A 17,082-nucleotide genomic window follows, 5' to 3' on the forward strand; every position below is an offset into this window, starting at 1 on the left:
TCACACGTGCTCAGAAATGTTGGAGTCCCCCCACTTCTGTTTTCTCCCTCTGTGAGATCATGGTCCCACATGATCGGAGAGTGGCGTTTTCATTGGGTTCCTGTGTCTACCGTCTTTCCTGTGGTTCACTGTTCGAAAAAAAAAAAAAAACTCTTAACAGGTGTTGTGACAGCAGACTCTTTAATCAAACAATGACACTTTCAAGTTGATTCTCTTACATATTTCTATTTCTTTGGTTCCTCACTGCATGTAATGTTTTTAAAAAGTACTCTTGGTATTTAGCACAGGGGGATGCATGTTCTCACTGGAGTCAGTGGTAAAAGTGAGAAATGAACAGGGTTTACCTGTCTGTGTTTTTTTCATACCTACAATATGGCTTTCTGTTCTTTATTTTTATTTTTTTCTTTATTTTTTCTTTCTTGTTTTTTATTTTCCCGTTTGGATCCTCCCTTTGCAGAACGCCAGTGTCGCGTCCCCCACTAGTCGGATGCCCGTCCCGATGTCTGCGAAGTCCAGGCAGTCACCCACAGACAAGGCAGGAAAGCAACAAAAGCTACAGGACGCTCAGAGGCAGTTCCGACAGGTAGTTTTATCATAGGGCGGCCTTAACCAACCGACTTGAGGAAGCAACCTTATATATCTAACATAGGGTTAGAAAACAAAGAGGCTTATGTCGTGTTATTATAAGGGGGAAAAAAAGTTCACCAAAGCTGTGAGACTTCAAGTGTTTATAAATTTGATTGAGAGGGCAATCTTGGATCTGTTTGTGTTTTCTCTCGATCTGCTCTGACTGGAAAAGGCATGTTTGACTTTTGACTGTTACCCATTTTCCATAACCACCAGACTGTATGCTTCTTGCATGTCCACACTGCTCATGGCTTTCACTGTGTTGGTGACCCACCCCCCAAAAAAAAGAAAAAAAAGAGAAAACACAATTCATCTCGTCATCATCGAATGTGATCACACACCTGCCCCAACTGGTTCCCATCACAGCTGAGTTCTTAGACAGTGTCACCAGTCCCAGGATGCTTTTGGCTTACGCTCAACTTTCACTAAAACCAAACCTACCAAACTAAACCTTGACAATGTTCCCTCCTCTCCCACAATGCACCTCTACTAAACCAAGGTTTTTTTGTAACATGCTTTCTCCCTTCTCAGTGCACAGCTACTAAACCACCCTTTGACTCCCCTCCCTCAAAGGATAACCCTTTGCCAACCTTCTCAACTCCCTCGCAACCCCCCAAAATATGCACCTCTAATCTATTGTCTAAAACCCCTTTCCCATCCAAGCATCTCTGGTATTGCCATCTTGGATTTGGTCCAGAGCCACTCTCCCTCAAAGCGTGACAATCTTTCTTAACACACAGGCGGTCACTAGAGATGCCACCCTTCCAATCCCTCTCGCTGTTTTCCCCCTTTCCATCCTAAAACAACTTTCACCTTTGTTAGTACACTGTAAAACGTCTCTCTCAGTTCAATTGTCTTTTCAATCAGTTCAAGTAAGTCTGAATATAGCTATTGTAGCTGAGCCTTTCTGTGTGTCACTTTAGTTTCTCTTTAATCATCTTTATGTCGATTTGTATATAGTCATACATTTCCCTTGTCTATAACGTAAGAGTTTAGTGTTGTCTTGCTTTGTTGTTATTTCCAATGACCAGATCCCTTTATTGACAAACAGTCTCTGTTCTGGCATCTCTGTTTGCAGGCTAACGGAAGTGCTAAAAGAGTGGGAGGGGATCATAAAACAACTTCCCCTACTGCCTCTAAAATCCCTGCTTTTTATCCTAGCTCTGCTAAAGGCAGCTCCCAGTCTGCCCCAAACTCAGATGCTACTAATCCAATTAATCCTTCCTCCACCTTATCCCCTTCCTCCTCAACAACCACAAAGTCCTCCATCCCTTCCCCCCTCACCCCTCGCTCTGGCTCCACCCCCTCCTCCTCCCACATCCCCTCCCTGTCTAACGGATCCCTCAAACTCCCCGCACCCCACTCGCACACAGGTAAAGCTCTCTCGTTCTCCTCGCAGACTCCAAACGGTCGAGTGCCCTCCTCCTCTTCCTTCTCCTCCTCCTCCTCCTCCTCCCCCTCCCCTCTGTCGCCCACGCCGTTGGGCCCGGGTGCCAAGAGCATCCGCACCATACACACGCCCAGCTTCACCAGCTATCGGCCACATCACGGCAGCAACGGTAAATCCTGCATCCCAACTGCCACCGCGGCCAAGGACTCCACTTAGCTGCCCTTTAGCTCCTCCTCCAGGTCTGTCTGTCACAGAGAAGGTTCACTTACAGTGAGTCATGTTGAGTTCTTTTTTCTTTGAATTCAGTATTTTTTTTTGCTTGGCCTTTATATAGCAGTGTTGATGCACTTCGTTCCCCTTTTATCACTTGTGTTTCGTTTGTTGTTGAGTTTATTTGACACTGGCATTTGCACGTCAAGGCTTTCAATTCTTATGGATGGCATTCTTTCTTCCTTTGCAGATATTTTTGAACTTAAAAGTGTAATTCTTGAAGCGTGTAGTACTGGGTAAATCATTTACAAGTGACAATGTTATCACTCTGGAGTTGGAAGTAGGCCTAGACTTAATTGGAAGCTCTTTGATGGTTTTGAAAATATATTTTTCTTAATAGTGTCGAAGAATAGAAAAAATAGTTGATGCACAATCATGATTATCGTGTACAAAATTGTGTTTTATTTTTTAATACAGAAACTGGATAACCATAGTATATTTTGATCTGACTATATTTCTTATGTTGCCAGACTTTCAGCATACAATAGCCCTTCTATATGTATTTTGTGAGTATACTAAATGTGTATTGACCATTAACTGCATCGACTTCTATTACATAAGTAATATTTTGTCATACAATTATCCATGCACTGCCAATTTCTGTTTCCCCAGGTAGCAAACCGGTTGTATGAGGTATCCAAGTTCTCCTTTTAGTAATTATCATTGTGCCTACTTGCCAAAGTCGTTTTATGTCACTTCAAGCCTTTAAGCAATCATTGGACATCATGTACTTCATGGGGAACTCTACATGCACTCTTTTAGTGTGGTGGTCTTTTCCTTCAGCAGCTTTACTGGAGGTCTATGTTTCTTAAGTTAACTTTTATTGATGTCTAAGTGTATACAGTACTAAAAACACAAGTAATTGATAATACTGTTCGACGATGTGTACATAAATGCTTCTAATAAGAAAATGAGTAGTTTTGTTAACATACCAAAGTTTATTTGTATGCATGCATTTAAAATACCTTAGGAGAGTGTTGTAAAAGAAGAATTACGTTTGCACAAAATAGATTTTGTAAATATTTTGTTTTCTCTCATTTTTGTAAAGCTTTAAACCATACTACATAAGAGCAATGTGGTAAAGAAAGTACTGTGTTGGAATAAAAACAATAAAGTCTGCATGCTTGTAATGCATTTTTGTTGTTCTTTAATTTCTTTCCTCTATAAATTCTAAATGATTTATAAAGTTATAAATGATAAGGATTTCCAGACGACCTGGTGTGTGTGTGTGTGTTACTTTTGTGTGTCATATGTCATATGTGTGAGAAAAACAGGAAGGAAACATCACTTTGATATCAGTCTGTGGCCGGCCTGTGCTTTGGGGGGGGTCTCCAAAGAGATACAACTTATTTGTTTGATTTATAGGTTTTATGGGTGAGTAAATATGACAATCTTCTGATGTTTGTTTTTTATGGTCTTTTTATTGTTCAGATATATTTAAGAGACAAATGTATACATCTTAGGCAACATTTGCTATAGAGCTTGTTTACAATAAATGTCTAAGAAAAGCTCAGAAACTCATGTGATTTTGAATTGTAAAGTGCTTTACACAAAAATACATGCAATGTATAAATATATAGTATAGGGGGAACTGTTATGTAGTCACACATTATTACAATTTTGCGGTATGGAAAGTTATTAAACAAGTGAAATTTGGAATGGGTTGAGATGGACTTTTCAGGGTGAAGTGAATGATGACATTGATCTTGTTTTGGTAACACAACCTAAACTGCCCCTTTACATTATCCCCTTACCCCTTACAGCCCTCCTCCACACTGTGCCTGCTTACACTATTATAATAACCTAAATTGCTAACAGTTACCATTTAATTACATAGCAATTCCCATATACCTACGTATGTATTACTAGGTATTGCATTGCTACGTATGTAGTTAGCCTACATGGTAGTTAATATAACCTTAATGTAAAATGTTGCCATTAATTTCATTCTTACATTTAAGTATGTGTACATACTTTATGTACATGAGATGCCTGTCATCAATGTTACAGTGATGGGCAAACCATTGGATCAGTTCTGCTTTTTAAGTCTTGCTAAAAATGTACCTGTGGGTGGATGTGAGAGTTAGAGTCTGAGACAGTATGAGTCACTGCCTTATTTATGACAACCAGTTCAACCCTGAAAAAAAAACAAATCCCAGCACACTACTTAATCCTAGAAGGTGTATCAATTATTCTATAGTACTTTATCTAGTATGTCTTTTTTCCTTTGAAATCACAGGCAAAGAATTCACCTCAAGACCATGAACTACAGTAAAGAAGAGAGACAAAGCCTCTATTCAAGAGGTTCCCACCTAGAGAACCTCCTTTTTGCCAGCTTCTACATCCTGGTCTTCATTGTGGCCACGCCCAGCAACACTCTGGCACTCTGGGCCTTCTTTTGCCGCAGGGGCATGTCGCCATGTCAGATTTTCCTGAGGAACCTAGCCATAGCAGATGTCTCTTACGTCCTGCTTTTGCCCTTACGTATGGTCTACCACCTGTCCGACTGCCACTGGCCCTTCAGCCAGGCCTTGTGTCGTGTGGTGGGCTTCCTGTTTTACCTCAACATGTACTGCAGCCTCTACTTCATGACCTGCATCAGTCTCCATCGCCTCCTCATCGTGGTCATCCAAATCAGGGCACAGTGGATCAGGAAAACCCTGTTTGCCAAAGTGGTTTCTTTAATTATATGGGTGACTGTCATAGTGTCCACGTGCCCTGTGCTTCTGTCCAAGAAAACTGTGACTGTTGAAATCAACAACGTGACCACATGCAGCCAGCTGTACTTGGAACATACATCTCCTAAAGCGATGGTTTCAACTATAGCTGCGTTTGTTATACCTCTGTTCACTATAGGGGTCAGCTATGTCCTAATTTTAGTTAAACTGAGGGCAGTTAAGCAACATGAAAAGAGACAAGTAAGAGATAAGGCAGTCCAGATGATCATTCTTATCATGATTAACTTCATGGTTGCGTTTGTACCGTACCATGTGATCAGAGTCATCTACATTGAGAAACACAGTCAGACACACATGACAGAATCATCAATTGCGATCCTCGCCAGAACCAATAGAATAGCTTCTGCCATGACTTGTGTGAGCGCAGTTCTAGATCCATTGATGTACTTTTTTCTTGCCAAGACTTATCAAAACATGCTTCTTAAGGTCTTCTGCAAAGACAGTGTAGTTGACCAGCAAACAACTTCCGAAAATAAATAGCATGGGCGCATATAAATATTTAAATAGGCTAACAAAAGCTTTTAAGTTGTCAGTCAAACTAACTTGTATGAAATGCCATGTTACATGTAAAATGTCATGTTTTTTGACTGACATGGGTTTCCGTAGGGAGAATTGTTGTTACCAAGGCAGCCAGGATGAAGCTGAGAAGGTGAGCAGATTCTTTAGCGTTGTGAATAGGAAATAGCTGTTAATTCTATGCATTATTAGTGTCTGGAAGGAATTAAATGACAATAGATAAAATAAACACGCTAGCCATAATCTCATGTTGTCGCCATCGCCTTTGGTATTTGTTTTGCATTTGACATACTAGCAAGCTAGTCTAGCTAGCTACACATGATGTCAGTGGTATAGCTTGGTTCCTAACGTATGTAGCTAGCGTGTTATCTTGCCGAGGTTTTCTTTCCCTTTCGTTGTATTTGTACAACTAGACTAACTTTCAATAAAGTAAAGTGTACATTTTGTGTTTGTGCGACGGCTTGATGTAGTTAGCCTTGGGTGCGCTTTTTAGTGCACTACTTGCGATGCTGTCTAGAAGCAGATGTCAGCAATTTGTTTTTCTGTGTTGGCCTTCATATGATGTTTTGTGGATTAAACTAAACATTGGGTAACTATTCTTATTTGATACTAGCTAACATTTCATTACTTAATCCTAGTATAGCCAAAATCAATTGTCATTCGCTTTACAGTATCAGTGACTTTTCAGCCTTCATGGTTGTGTGCAATACAGATGTTTATGTTGTGTGCAAGTAACACTGGTATTACTACTATAACACAAACAATACTACAAGTTACCTGACTTGAATGTGCTGTAGATATGCTTCCTACTTAAGCTAATGGAGATAAAAACAAAAGAACGTGTGTCTCCTTGGTAGCCGACTCATAGCAGCAGTGGGTGTCCAGAGGGGCTGAGCAGGTTCACTATCCCAGGCTGCTGGAGAAACGGCTCCACAGCCACCAGCATGGGCACCGCCTCCTCCCTGGTCACCCCCGGGGAGGTCATCGAAGACGCCTACGGAGGCGAGGGCGGGGAGGCCTGTGAAATCCCCGTCGAGGTCAAGCCCAAAGCGCGTCTCCTACGGAGCTCCTTCCGGCGGGGGCCGCGCGTCATCGGCGCCAGCTTCAAGTCCACGGGCTCGGTGGACCTGGAGTACGCCGCAGAGTACGAGCGGCTCCGCAAGGAGTACGAGATCTTCCGCGTGAGCAAGAACAACGAGATCGCCTCCATGCAGAAGAAGGAAGCCAAGCTAGACGAGGAGAACAAGAGGCTGAGGGCAGAGCTCCAGGTGAGGAGAGGGAAGGACACACAGGGTCTTCACTGACTCACAGTGTCACACCAGAAGCCTAATACTGATATAGGCTATTTCTAACTGGAGGGAAGATTGGCATGATTTGGCTTCGACAATATAGTTGTGGAATAAAACACAGGCTTTTAGGAAGGGTGTGATCAATGTGTAAAGGCCGAGAGTGAAGTGGCCCTGGAACAATGACTGACATGTCTATTTACACAGGCTCTACAGAAGACCTACCAGAAGATTCTGAGGGAGAAGGAGAGTGCACTGGAGGCTAAGTACCAGGCCATGGAAAGAGCTGCAACCTTCGAGCACGACAGGGACAAAGTCAAACGACAGTTCAAGGTCTAGATCCATACCTGGCTCCCAGATGTCAATCAGGCTTTCATCACCCCCAAACCCTGGTGAGAGACCTAATGGCGCCTTTTCCCTTGTTAGATCTTCCGGGAGACTAAAGAGAAGGAGATCCAGGATCTGTTGAGAGCCAAGAGGGATCTGGAGGCCAAGCTGCAGCAGCTGCAGGCTCAGGGCATCCAGGTGTACGACCTGGATGACTCGGATTCTGATGACAATCGTACCGCGGTCACAGGTAAAGAAGGACGCAAACTCCACATCAAGGCAATTACACCTTGGCCATTAAGAGTTTGATGTATGCACTCAACGGCATAGCATATGGACTATCTCCTGTTTTGGTTCTACCCAAAGCTGCAGGGACTCAGTGTGAGTACTGGGGTGGTGGTGTTCTGGGTAGTGAGCCCTCTATGGGCAGCATGATGCAACTACAGCAGACGTTCAGAGGGCCGGAGTTTGCCCACAGTCTGATCGATGTGGAGGGCCCATTCGCCAATGTAAGCAGAGGTAAGCACCATAGTCTTGGTTGAAGTGCTTTTGTTGTTGTTGTTTGTGCAAAAGTATATTTGGATATCTTTGCGTAGTTTCTTTGAGTAGCTGTAGGCTTACAGGGTATTTTCCGTGTGTGTGTGTTTGTGTGTGTCAGACGACTGGGATGCGGCGGTGGCCAGCCTGCTCCAGGTGTCTCCTCACGTGTCGCAGGCCTTGTGGAGCAACACGGTGCGCTGCTATCTGATCTGCACCCAGGAGACCAAGGCCGAGCTGGATATCTTCACCCGGGTACGGCCACACACAGCACCACCTTCCCCCACTGTGGTCGCCCCCCTCCTGCGGACTCTTTAATGCTGGTCGTCAGTGATCTTTCTATATCCGCTCTCTTCTTAGTGTGTGTTATTCCTCCTCTCCTCCGCAGAGGTACACGCCCCTGCTCCGCAGGCTGTGCGAGGGGCTCGGCCATTTCTACCTCAACGTGTGTTTCCCCGAGGACAGCGCCGGAGCCTTCGCCCCAGAGCGCCGGCTGGAGATCGAGAGGAGCTCCTTTTGTCTGCTCCTTCTCAAGTCCACCATCTCCAGGTCTCTCTCTCTCTCTTTAGACGATAGTACCAAGTGAACAAAAGAGGTCTGGAATCGTTTGAGAGAAGAGAGTGTTTTTTGTCTTGCGTGTCGCTGAAGGATCAAAATCTGCAGTCATTTAAGGAAAACATCAGTTTAGCTGTGTAAAATCACAGCCTCTTTAAAATGTTCGGGTGCGTGTCTCTTTAAGCTCGGCGGCCGAGGATGCGGAGGAGGCCTTTGTGAAGAGCCCGGACGGCCGTCCCCTGGTGCTGTACCTCAGGACCCTGGAGGCCCAGCCTCTCTCTGGCCCCACCAGACAGCTGCTGGAGCGGGTCAACGCTGCCGACAAGGCTGCCAAGGTCAAGGTGAGGACCGGGCCCTGCACAAACACAATACAGGGTTTTATCAATGTCCCATCCATATCTATAAAGGCGGTTTTACCATTTAAATAAGGAGGGTTTCATAAGGAGGATATTGTCATTGATATTAGTACTGTGCCGAAGCAAAGATTGTTTTTGTCGCCACAGGTAGTGGACCACAGTGGCTCTGCAGAGGAGGGAGCAGCTATGATTTATGCACAACTTGAGAAAGTCATCAAACAGGTAGAATCTCTGAACACTCTTATCTTTTTTGCTAAATATGAAGTAACCAAGTGCACGGTTCAATTCCTGTTATGTAACGGATGATTATTAGTAGTGGATGTACTGATAGTATTATACTATACATCTTTGTGTCTCTCATTCTTTCGTGTTGTCCATCTCCCCCTCTATTTCTCTTTCTCTCTCTTCTTCTTCTCCTGTCTGCTGTCAGGAGCTGCTGGGTCTGGAGGGTGGGGAGGGGGACTGTAAGGATTCTGGGATGGAGGAGGGTGGAGAGGAGGACTCTGGAGACGTGCTGTGGGACCTGCATGACGAGCAGGAGCAGAACGAGGCCTACCAGCAGGCTTGCAGCGCTGCCTCTCAGCTGGGCTTCCAGAAGGTACCGCCTCTCCGCTGGCCCTCCACCTCACCTCGTCTCTCTCTCTTTTGGCATCTCTCCTTCTCCTGCTCTTCTGTTCTTCTCCATGTCATCACCTTCGTCTGTCTAGCCCCTCTCACACTGCAATCTTTTTTCTTTCTTCAAATCTCCATTTTTCTTCTTTTTTTTTTCTCCTCCCATCGCTCTCTTCTCTCCACCTCCCTGTCTTTTCCCCTTACACTTTCACATCTCATTCTTTCCTTCTTCTCCTTCAGCTTCACCATTCGATTTCTCTTCTAAATCCACAAAGTCTGCCATGTGGTCTTTGGTAAGTGAGTGAGCAAAGTGATTGTGCTGGGATTGGAGAAAGCCCTTTGCTTATTTAAACATCCTATAATGTGTGTGTGTGCGTGTTGCCAGTACATAGAGCGCCTGAACGACATGGTGGCGGCCCCTCCCCCCACCCCGCCCCTGCTGGTGTCTGGGGGGCCGGGCTCAGGCAAGTCCCTGCTCCTGTCCAAATGGTGAGGACCAGGCCTAACACCAACCCTCTCCATCACAAACACTCTCCTCTAGTGCTTTACACTAGCCTGACATGTCCAGACCCTGAAGGGGGTAGCATAACGTCATTATTCTTTGGAGGAAACGTTCAATTATTATACTTTTTTTTTTTTTAATCATGTTTACTGGTGTTTTGCCCTCTGTGTGTTGTCACTTACACACTTGTGTCTGAGGTTTGTATGGTATGTTAAGGCCGTGTGTGTGTGTGTGTGTGTGTGTGTGTGTGTGGGGTGCAGGGTGGAGCTCCAGCAGAAGCAGTCCCCCAATACACTGTTCCTCTACCACTTTGTGGGGCGGCCCCTGTCCACCAGTTCAGAGCCAGTTCTCATCATTAAACGCCTCACTGTCAAGGTGAGAATAACCTGCATGTCTCCACTCTAACCCTAGCCCTCCCATCTCCACCTAACACTCCCATCTTCACCTAACCCTAACATCTCCACCTAACCCCCCCATCTCCCAGAGGGGATTAAGAAGATCTGGTTTTTCTTGAATCGGTTTGTGTGCTTTGAGTATCACTGTTGAGATTTGAGAGGTGTGTGTGTGTGTGTGTGTTGTCCCTTTAGCTCCTGCAGCACTTCTGGACCATCTCAGGTCTGTCGATGGAGCCCAGTAAGATCCTGGAGGAGTTTCCTCGCTGGCTGGAGAGGCTGTCAGCCCGTCACCAAGGCAACATCATCATCATCATCGACTCCATCGACCACATCCAGGTTCCTACTCGAAGCACTTGAATAGAACTTTCCCTGCGTTCAATTGAATTCATGACTGGGCCCCAGCCTCCATGAGCTCCCATTAGATTGACACGTGTGTGTGTGTGCATATGTGGGTGTGTATATAAACCTGACTTTTAGATCTTGGGGGTTTGTTTTGTGCGTGGGGGTCACCAGCAGGCGGAGAGGAACATGAAGTGGCTGATCGACCCGCTGCCCGTCAACGTCCGAGTGGTGGTGTCTGTCAACGTGGAGACCTGCCCTCAGGCCTGGAGGTGGACGAGAGCCTCCACACACACACACACACTCACACACACACACACACTCTCAAACACACACACACACACACGCGCGTGCATGGGCCATGTTCATTAGATCATTAGCTTCATTGTATTTTTCTAATGTATTCAAACACAACACACCTACACACACACTAAATAGTGAGTATAGGATTCTCAGGCCATATTTAGACCTGGAGGCCACCCTGTACAGTCAACATTGAAAGTCTATGGCTTTCCTCTTAAGTCATGGTGCATTTCTGACGTGTGTGTGTGTGTGTGTGTGTGTGTGTGTGTGTGTGTGTGTAGACTGTGGCCAACCCTCCACCTGGACCCCCTCAACCCCAGAGAGGTGATGAGCGTGATCGACGCAGAGTGTCTGGCCACAGGCGTCAAACTGACCAAAGACCAGGTCAGACTGAGCCCCTCTCCTCAATCCCAACCCTGCCACACTTCTTATCCATGTCACCACATGTCCAGCCAAGAGGAATCCTCCTGTCTCGCTATAGTGCATCACAAGTCGGTCTGTGTGTGTGTGTCTGTGTGTGTCTCTACCAGGAGAAGAAGCTAGAGAGACACTGCCGCTCTGCCTCCACCTGTAACCCCCTCTACGTCACCCTGCTGGCCAGGATGCTGACAGGGTGAGGGGCGGCCGGGCGCGTGCACGTTGGTGTGCTTCAGCCGTGCACTTGGTGCTCAAAGACAATGTGAATGTCCTACAGCGGCCTGTGTGCATGTGCATATATATATATATATGTGTGTGTGTGTGTTTGTGTGTCACCTCCAGATCCCCCTGGTTGTTAGACAGGACTCTGGAACAATGTCTGCAGTGCCAGGACACCATGTCACTGTACATCCTCTGCCTCAAGGTGGCGCTAGACTCCCTCAGCACCGACAGGGAGAGACACATCATGAGAGAGGTGAACCCCCCCCCCCCCCTCCCCCACACTGTCCTCCACTCCTACGCCCCCCCCCCCCCCCCCGCAAATGCGCGCCTGCTGACTGAAATGCCAGTGTATACTGTAGTTCCACATGGCTTTTCTTTTAGAGCAAGCCGATGGTCGATGCTCTGAGAAACACTTGGGGTGTTGTTCGTGTTCTGTGTTTTTCATGCCCGTGTGGGCGTGTCCCCCTCTCCCCAGATGCTGTGCCTGGTGTGCGCTAGCCACAACGGCGTGAGTGAGTCGGAGGTGCTGGACATGTTCCCCGAGCTGCGCATGGCGGCCCTGTCCTCCCTGCTGCGCCGGCTCCAGGGGCTCTGCGTCCTGGCCTTCAGCTGTGGGCTGCTCCGCTTCCAGCACCTGCAGGTGCACCCTCCCCCACGGCCCACATGTCACACTGAACCGCTGTTCTGTTGGGATCCACACACACGTGTGGAAGGGGTTCGTCTAGGGCTTGCTTCTTCCACAAACTCTGTGCCTGTATTTTGTCAAATTTAAACGGCTTGGCAAGGATCATTTGGTCTATTGATTTCCGACCAATTTACTGATTTGAATTAGAATCACTCATGGACCTTCTTATAGAAGTCTCTGTATTTGCAATTTAGCCAAGTATATTTTGGGGTCAGTCGGTTTTTTGTGTTTGTGTGAGAGAATGATCCGAACCTTCAACAGTCGACCTTCACATTTGTCCCCTGTCATTCCCTCCACTGACGTGTGTGTGTGTGTGTGTGTGTTGCAGGCTTGGGAAGCGGTGAGACTCGAGTTCATGAATGGGGGGACCTCCTCAGCGACCTACAGAGAGAAGCTCATCCACTACTTCAGCCAGCAGCTCGGGTCTGTAAAACCACCACACAATAACCCAACAAGCCACCCTCACCCTGGTGACGGTCCCCCAATGCGAGGTGACTCAATGCTTATTGGGAGAGGTGTGCGTGTGCGCGTGTGTGTGCGTGTGTGTGCAGAGAGGACAGGGTGACGTGGCGTGTCGCTGACGAGCTGCCCTGGCTGCTTCAGCAGCAGGAGGACAGGAGCAAGCTGCAGCTCAGTCTGCTCAACCTGTTTGTGTCCCAGAACCTGTACAAGAGGTCAGTATGGCAAGCGGCACCGCTGCAATACAGAGATTAAAGTAGTCCACAGAAACGTTGAATCCTAGAGAATATCTGTAGTTGTCTCCAGATATTCAGATCAGATAGGCCTCCCCTAGAGGGATGTACAGTTGTTTACAGACACTGAGGTGACTGAGGAATGTGTACGAGTCTCTTTTCCCCTCCTCTTCCAGGGGTCATTTCTCAGAGCTGCTGGCCTACTGGCAGTATGTGGGCAAGGACAAGAGCTCGATGGCCAGCGAGTACTTTGACTCCCTGAAGCAGTACGAGAAGAGCTGCGAGGACGAGGAGAGCATGACGAGGCTGGCCAGCCTGTACGAGACGCTGGGACGCTTCCTCAAAGACCTGGGCCTGCCCAGCCAGGTACCACAGCGCCCTCCGCTGGAGGCATGGCTCTGTGCACACGGACAGCACTGGGCAAAAGCCTTTAGGCACCCCGTGATGTGTTTGACATGAATGCCGTCTTATACATGAACACCGTTTAATACATTTTGCCTTCTGTATTTGTGAGGCAGTATGAAAAGCGCAGTGTTGCGATGTTTTCATTTTCTTCGTTTCATTCTTTCCTAAAGCACTAGAGTGTAGCATTGCAAGTCACACTTGTGTTTGTGTCCCCCTCCCCCCCCCCCCCCCCCAGGCGGTGGCCCCCCTGCAGCGCTCCCTGGAGATCCGGGAGACGGCGCTGGACCCGGACCACCCCAGTGTGGCCGGCTCACTGCACCAGCTGGCCGGCGTGTACGTGCAGTGGAGGAAGTACGGCAACGCGGAGCAGCTGTACAAACAGGCGCTGGAGATCAGCGAGAACGCCTACGGGGCCGAGCACGCCTGCGTGGCCCGCGAGCTCGACGCCCTCGCCATGCTCTACCAGAAACAGAACAAGTGAGGGGGGGGTGTTGGCGCTGCGGGACATACGATGGGGGAAACGTCAAACGTAGGGTAGGATAGGGGGTGCTCCCGAGGACCAGGACGGAGAGAGGCTGGCCTAGGCCCTAGACCTAGGGTTAGGACCACGGTGCTGTTGCGATGAATGCTTTTTTTTGATTGGAGCGTGTGTCTGCAGGTATGAGCAAGCGGAGAAGCTGAGGAAGAGGTCTGTGAGGATCCGACAGAAGACTGCCAGACAGAAGGGACATTTGGTGAGAGAGAGAGAGAGAGAGAGAGAGAGAGAGAGAGAGAGAGACTGAGAGAGTGACAGAGAGAGAGAGAGAGAGTGACAGAGAGAGAGAGAGAGAGAGTGACAGAGAGAGAGAGAGAGAGACTGAAAGAGTGACAGAGACAGAGAGTGACAGAGAGTGACAGAGAGAGAGAGAGACAGTCAGTAAGTGTGTGAGAGTGGCGGTAACTCGTTCCCTCTGTCTGCGGCCTCCAGTACGGCTTCTCTCTTCTGAGGAGGAGGGCTCTGCAGTTGGAGGAGCTGACTCTGGGGAAGGACACAGCCGACTCTGCCAAGACACTCAACGAACTGGGGGTCCTCTACTACCTCCAGAACAACCTGGAGTAAGACGCTACACCCCCCCCCACACACACACACACACACACACACACACACACACAAGGAATTCCAATATGAACAGATCCAAATCTTTGATTCCGTCGTCATTTGTCTGTGTTCTTGCTGCAGGGCTGCCAAAGTGTTTCTGTCTCGCTCCCTGGAGATGCGTCAGCGCGTGCTGGGCCCCGACCACCCGGACTGCGCCCAGTCGCTCAACAACCTGGCGGCGCTGCACACGGAGCGCCGCGAGTACGAGGCGGCGGAGGAGCTGTACGAGAGAGCCCTGGACATCCGCAAGCGGGCCCTGGCCCCGGACCACCCGTCCCTGGCCTACACCCTCAAACACCTGGCCATGCTCTACAAGCGCAGGGTGGGGCTCGGGGGTTACCGGGTGGAAGGGTTAGCTGCTGGTGGGAGGTAGGATATTGAGCATTTGTCCTCTGTGTGTGTGTGTGTGTGTGTGTGTGTGTGTGTGTTTCCAGGGGAGGCTGGAGAAGGCCGTACCACTGTATGAGCTGGCTCTGGAGATCAGAGAGAAGAGCTTTGGTCCCAAACACCCCAGCGTGGCCACTGCTCTGGTCAACCTGGCTGTGCTCTACTGCCAGCTGGTGGGTAGGGCCTCACTACACGCACACACACACACACACACACACACAGAGACCAAACACATATACACACAGACAGACACAGTAACACATGCTTGTTCTGACCCGTGTGTGTGTGTGTGTGTGTGTCAGAAGAAGCATGGGGAGGCCCTGCCCCTGTATGAGCGGGCTCTGAAAGTGTATGAAGACAGTCTGGGGCGCTCTCACCCCCGCGTCGGAGAGACCCTCAAGAACCTGGCCGTGCTGAGGTGAGGCCCCACACACACACCCCACCCGCACACGTACACCACACACATACACCACACACACCCCACAGACACTTTCACCGCACACACACACTGACTAAAGTAAGATGACAAATACTGCCTCGGCAACTCCCTCACTACCGCCCCTCTTTGTTCCTGCCCCTCCTCCTCTTCCTCAGCTATGAGGAAGGTGACTTTGAGAAAGCAGCGGAGCTCTACAAGCGCGCCATGGAGATCAAGGAGGCGGAGCCTTCTCTGGTGTGTGGAAAGGCGCCGTCTCGCCATTCGTCCAGCGGGGACACGTTCAGCCTGCGAGGGCCCGCCCCCCTCCCCCACAACCCCAGGTGATCCCGCCCATGGGCTCCAACCAAGCCCCCCCCCCCCGACACACAGTATGAGAAAACACTGGGGAAAATCCCCCTATCTCAATTCTCTGCGATTCCCCCTCCCTTCCACACATCGTCCACTGGAACAGCATCTCTTGACGTCACATGATTGGACAGATAGAAGCATGAGCTGTCCTGTGCATTTCAAGCCAATCCCGTCATAGCGTATCTGGGGTTTTCTTTAGAAGGAGGGATGAGGGCGGTGTGTTGTCCGTCCCAGGCCTCCATCCACACCCTCTGACGCAGGCTCAAACATCTGCTGATCCAAAGGGAACATTCCTCACGACTCCATGCTGCTTTTTGTTTTTTGTTCCGATGCCGTGGTCCACTGTACTGTAACTGCCATTCTAGATACGAAGTACGCTTTATTGATTATCTGTGAACTATGCCTATATTATCGTGAAACCTATATGTCAGATATATTTATAAATGTATCGTGAAATGTATCGTCGCTGAAATAATGTGAAAATGATGTCAGCCAACGTGAGCCCTTCCCAGGGCCTCAGGTTGAGTTGGTATTTTCCTGACCTTCCAAACCCACGACACATCTCTGATGTTCATGTGGCTCTGGGATGCTTCACTGACGAGTCCTCTGTCTTAGTGGGATTCATAGGAGACGGCAGGTTATGGAGACCTCAGGTATTTTCCATCTTTCAAATTATGCAAACAAATGCCATGTCCACGTACCTGAGGTTAGGTTAGTCATTTTCTGTTTCAAGTTGCTTTTCTTTCCACATGCACCACTTGAATATGGACGAGCCCAGTATTTATGCATAGGGAATATACCACCCCACAGTGGACCTCAAACATAATTGCAATCCAGTAGTTAGTAATGTAGCCTATTGACCCTACATACAGTTATGCAAGTAAAACGAGAGGCCTTTTATCTGAGCCCACCTAATGAGATACTTATCTCTATGAAGAATATAACAAGTGTTATGTATGCCAATACAAGGTCCTCGCACAGAATGTGTTTAGCCTGCTAGCGGAGAGCTAGACTGATTATGGTGCCAAATAAACAAAAAAAACATGTTTCCAAGTCCTGCCAGTTGAATTATTACCGTTTCACTGTCCGTGACCCATAATTCCACTTTGAATTCCTCTGGGATCTGGCCTTCCAACTGTCTTCACAGCACTGCCCCCGGTGTCTTGCAGGCTTCACTGATGCAATGATCAGCCTAAAGTCATGTGTCCTTTTCTACATAATGTGTCATTGTGAAAAATAAAGCATTCAACATGTTACATACCGTTCATGTATTTGATCATGTATATGTGTTTAAACCTTGTTTGGGAATACATTTTGTATTTTTCATTTAAATGAAATCTAATGTCATTTTGTTCAGTAGGTGTGTGTTGAGGGTTCACGTGCTGCAATGGGACTGTGCGTTGTGTTTATCTATGTTTTTCTCCATTGAGAAAGGTATAGCTCTACCTTTCAGCAGTGTTCCTGCAAGAAAGAACTGACTTACCAAAAAACATACTTCATCAAGTACTATTATTTGTACTTTGTAGAAATCAGTGAAGGCTGGACTTGAACCCAGGCTGTTATGGTACTGCCCCAGCTTTCAAAGCATGCACACTA

The 17,082-nt window shown here is 47.9% G+C and overlaps 3 protein-coding genes across 12 annotated transcripts in view; all 3 read left to right on the top strand.

Moving 5' to 3' along the window:
- Positions 1–3,417, top strand: part of kiaa1217 (KIAA1217 ortholog) — a 69,097-nt gene extending 65,680 nt beyond the window's left edge. For 9 of the 10 annotated variants that reach the window (XM_084702653.1, XM_084702657.1, XM_084702651.1 and 6 more), the window contains 2 exons: positions 458–583; positions 1,706–3,417. In XM_084702653.1, the coding sequence (XP_084558779.1) occupies positions 458–583; positions 1,706–2,233 (654 nt within the window). In that variant the 3' untranslated portion in view covers positions 2,234–3,417. The remainder of the gene's footprint in view (positions 1–457; positions 584–1,705) is intronic. The other variant, XM_084702658.1, reaches the window with a different exon arrangement.
- A 1,131-nt stretch (positions 3,418–4,548) lies between these two features.
- LOC146275046 (uracil nucleotide/cysteinyl leukotriene receptor) lies at positions 4,549–5,505 on the top strand. Its single transcript, XM_084703686.1, has one exon. It carries the CDS (start codon positions 4,549–4,551, stop codon positions 5,503–5,505), a length of 957 nt encoding a protein of 318 aa, XP_084559812.1.
- A 112-nt stretch (positions 5,506–5,617) lies between these two features.
- nphp3 (nephronophthisis 3) lies at positions 5,618–16,742 on the top strand. Its single transcript, XM_084703722.1, has 28 exons — positions 5,618–5,674; positions 6,399–6,809; positions 7,035–7,160; positions 7,254–7,404; positions 7,521–7,673; positions 7,813–7,946; positions 8,080–8,240; positions 8,431–8,587; positions 8,750–8,824; positions 9,033–9,200; positions 9,600–9,703; positions 9,977–10,091; positions 10,304–10,447; positions 10,625–10,722; positions 11,035–11,137; positions 11,284–11,366; positions 11,513–11,645; positions 11,868–12,032; positions 12,406–12,500; positions 12,629–12,751; positions 12,946–13,135; positions 13,410–13,651; positions 13,833–13,908; positions 14,142–14,269; positions 14,394–14,634; positions 14,747–14,872; positions 15,002–15,117; positions 15,294–16,742. The coding sequence occupies exons 1-28, from the start codon at positions 5,618–5,620 to the stop codon at positions 15,460–15,462; spliced, it is 4,044 nt and encodes a 1,347-aa protein (XP_084559848.1). The 3' UTR covers positions 15,463–16,742.
- Positions 16,743–17,082: the final 340 nt, after the last annotated feature.

Source organism: Hypomesus nipponensis, chromosome 8, assembly GCF_054491055.1.
Source record: "Hypomesus nipponensis isolate SF chromosome 8, ASM5449105v1, whole genome shotgun sequence".
NCBI classification, from domain to species: Eukaryota; Metazoa; Chordata; class Actinopteri; order Osmeriformes; family Osmeridae; genus Hypomesus; species Hypomesus nipponensis.

Bases quoted from the DNA above. Each gene is read 5' to 3' on its own strand.
- nphp3 (XM_084703722.1), top strand. From the start codon at position 5,618: ATGGGTTTCCGTAGGGAGAATTGTTGTTACCAAGGCAGCCAGGATGAA. The intron at 9,201-9,599 runs GTACCGCCTCTC...GCGTGTTGCCAG, and splicing joins CTCAGCTGGGCTTCCAGAAG to TACATAGAGCGCCTGAACGA. The intron at 9,704-9,976 runs GTGAGGACCAGG...TGTGGGGTGCAG, and splicing joins TCCCTGCTCCTGTCCAAATG to GGTGGAGCTCCAGCAGAAGC.
- LOC146275046 (XM_084703686.1), top strand. From the start codon at position 4,549: ATGAACTACAGTAAAGAAGAGAGACAAAGCCTCTATTCAAGAGGTTCC.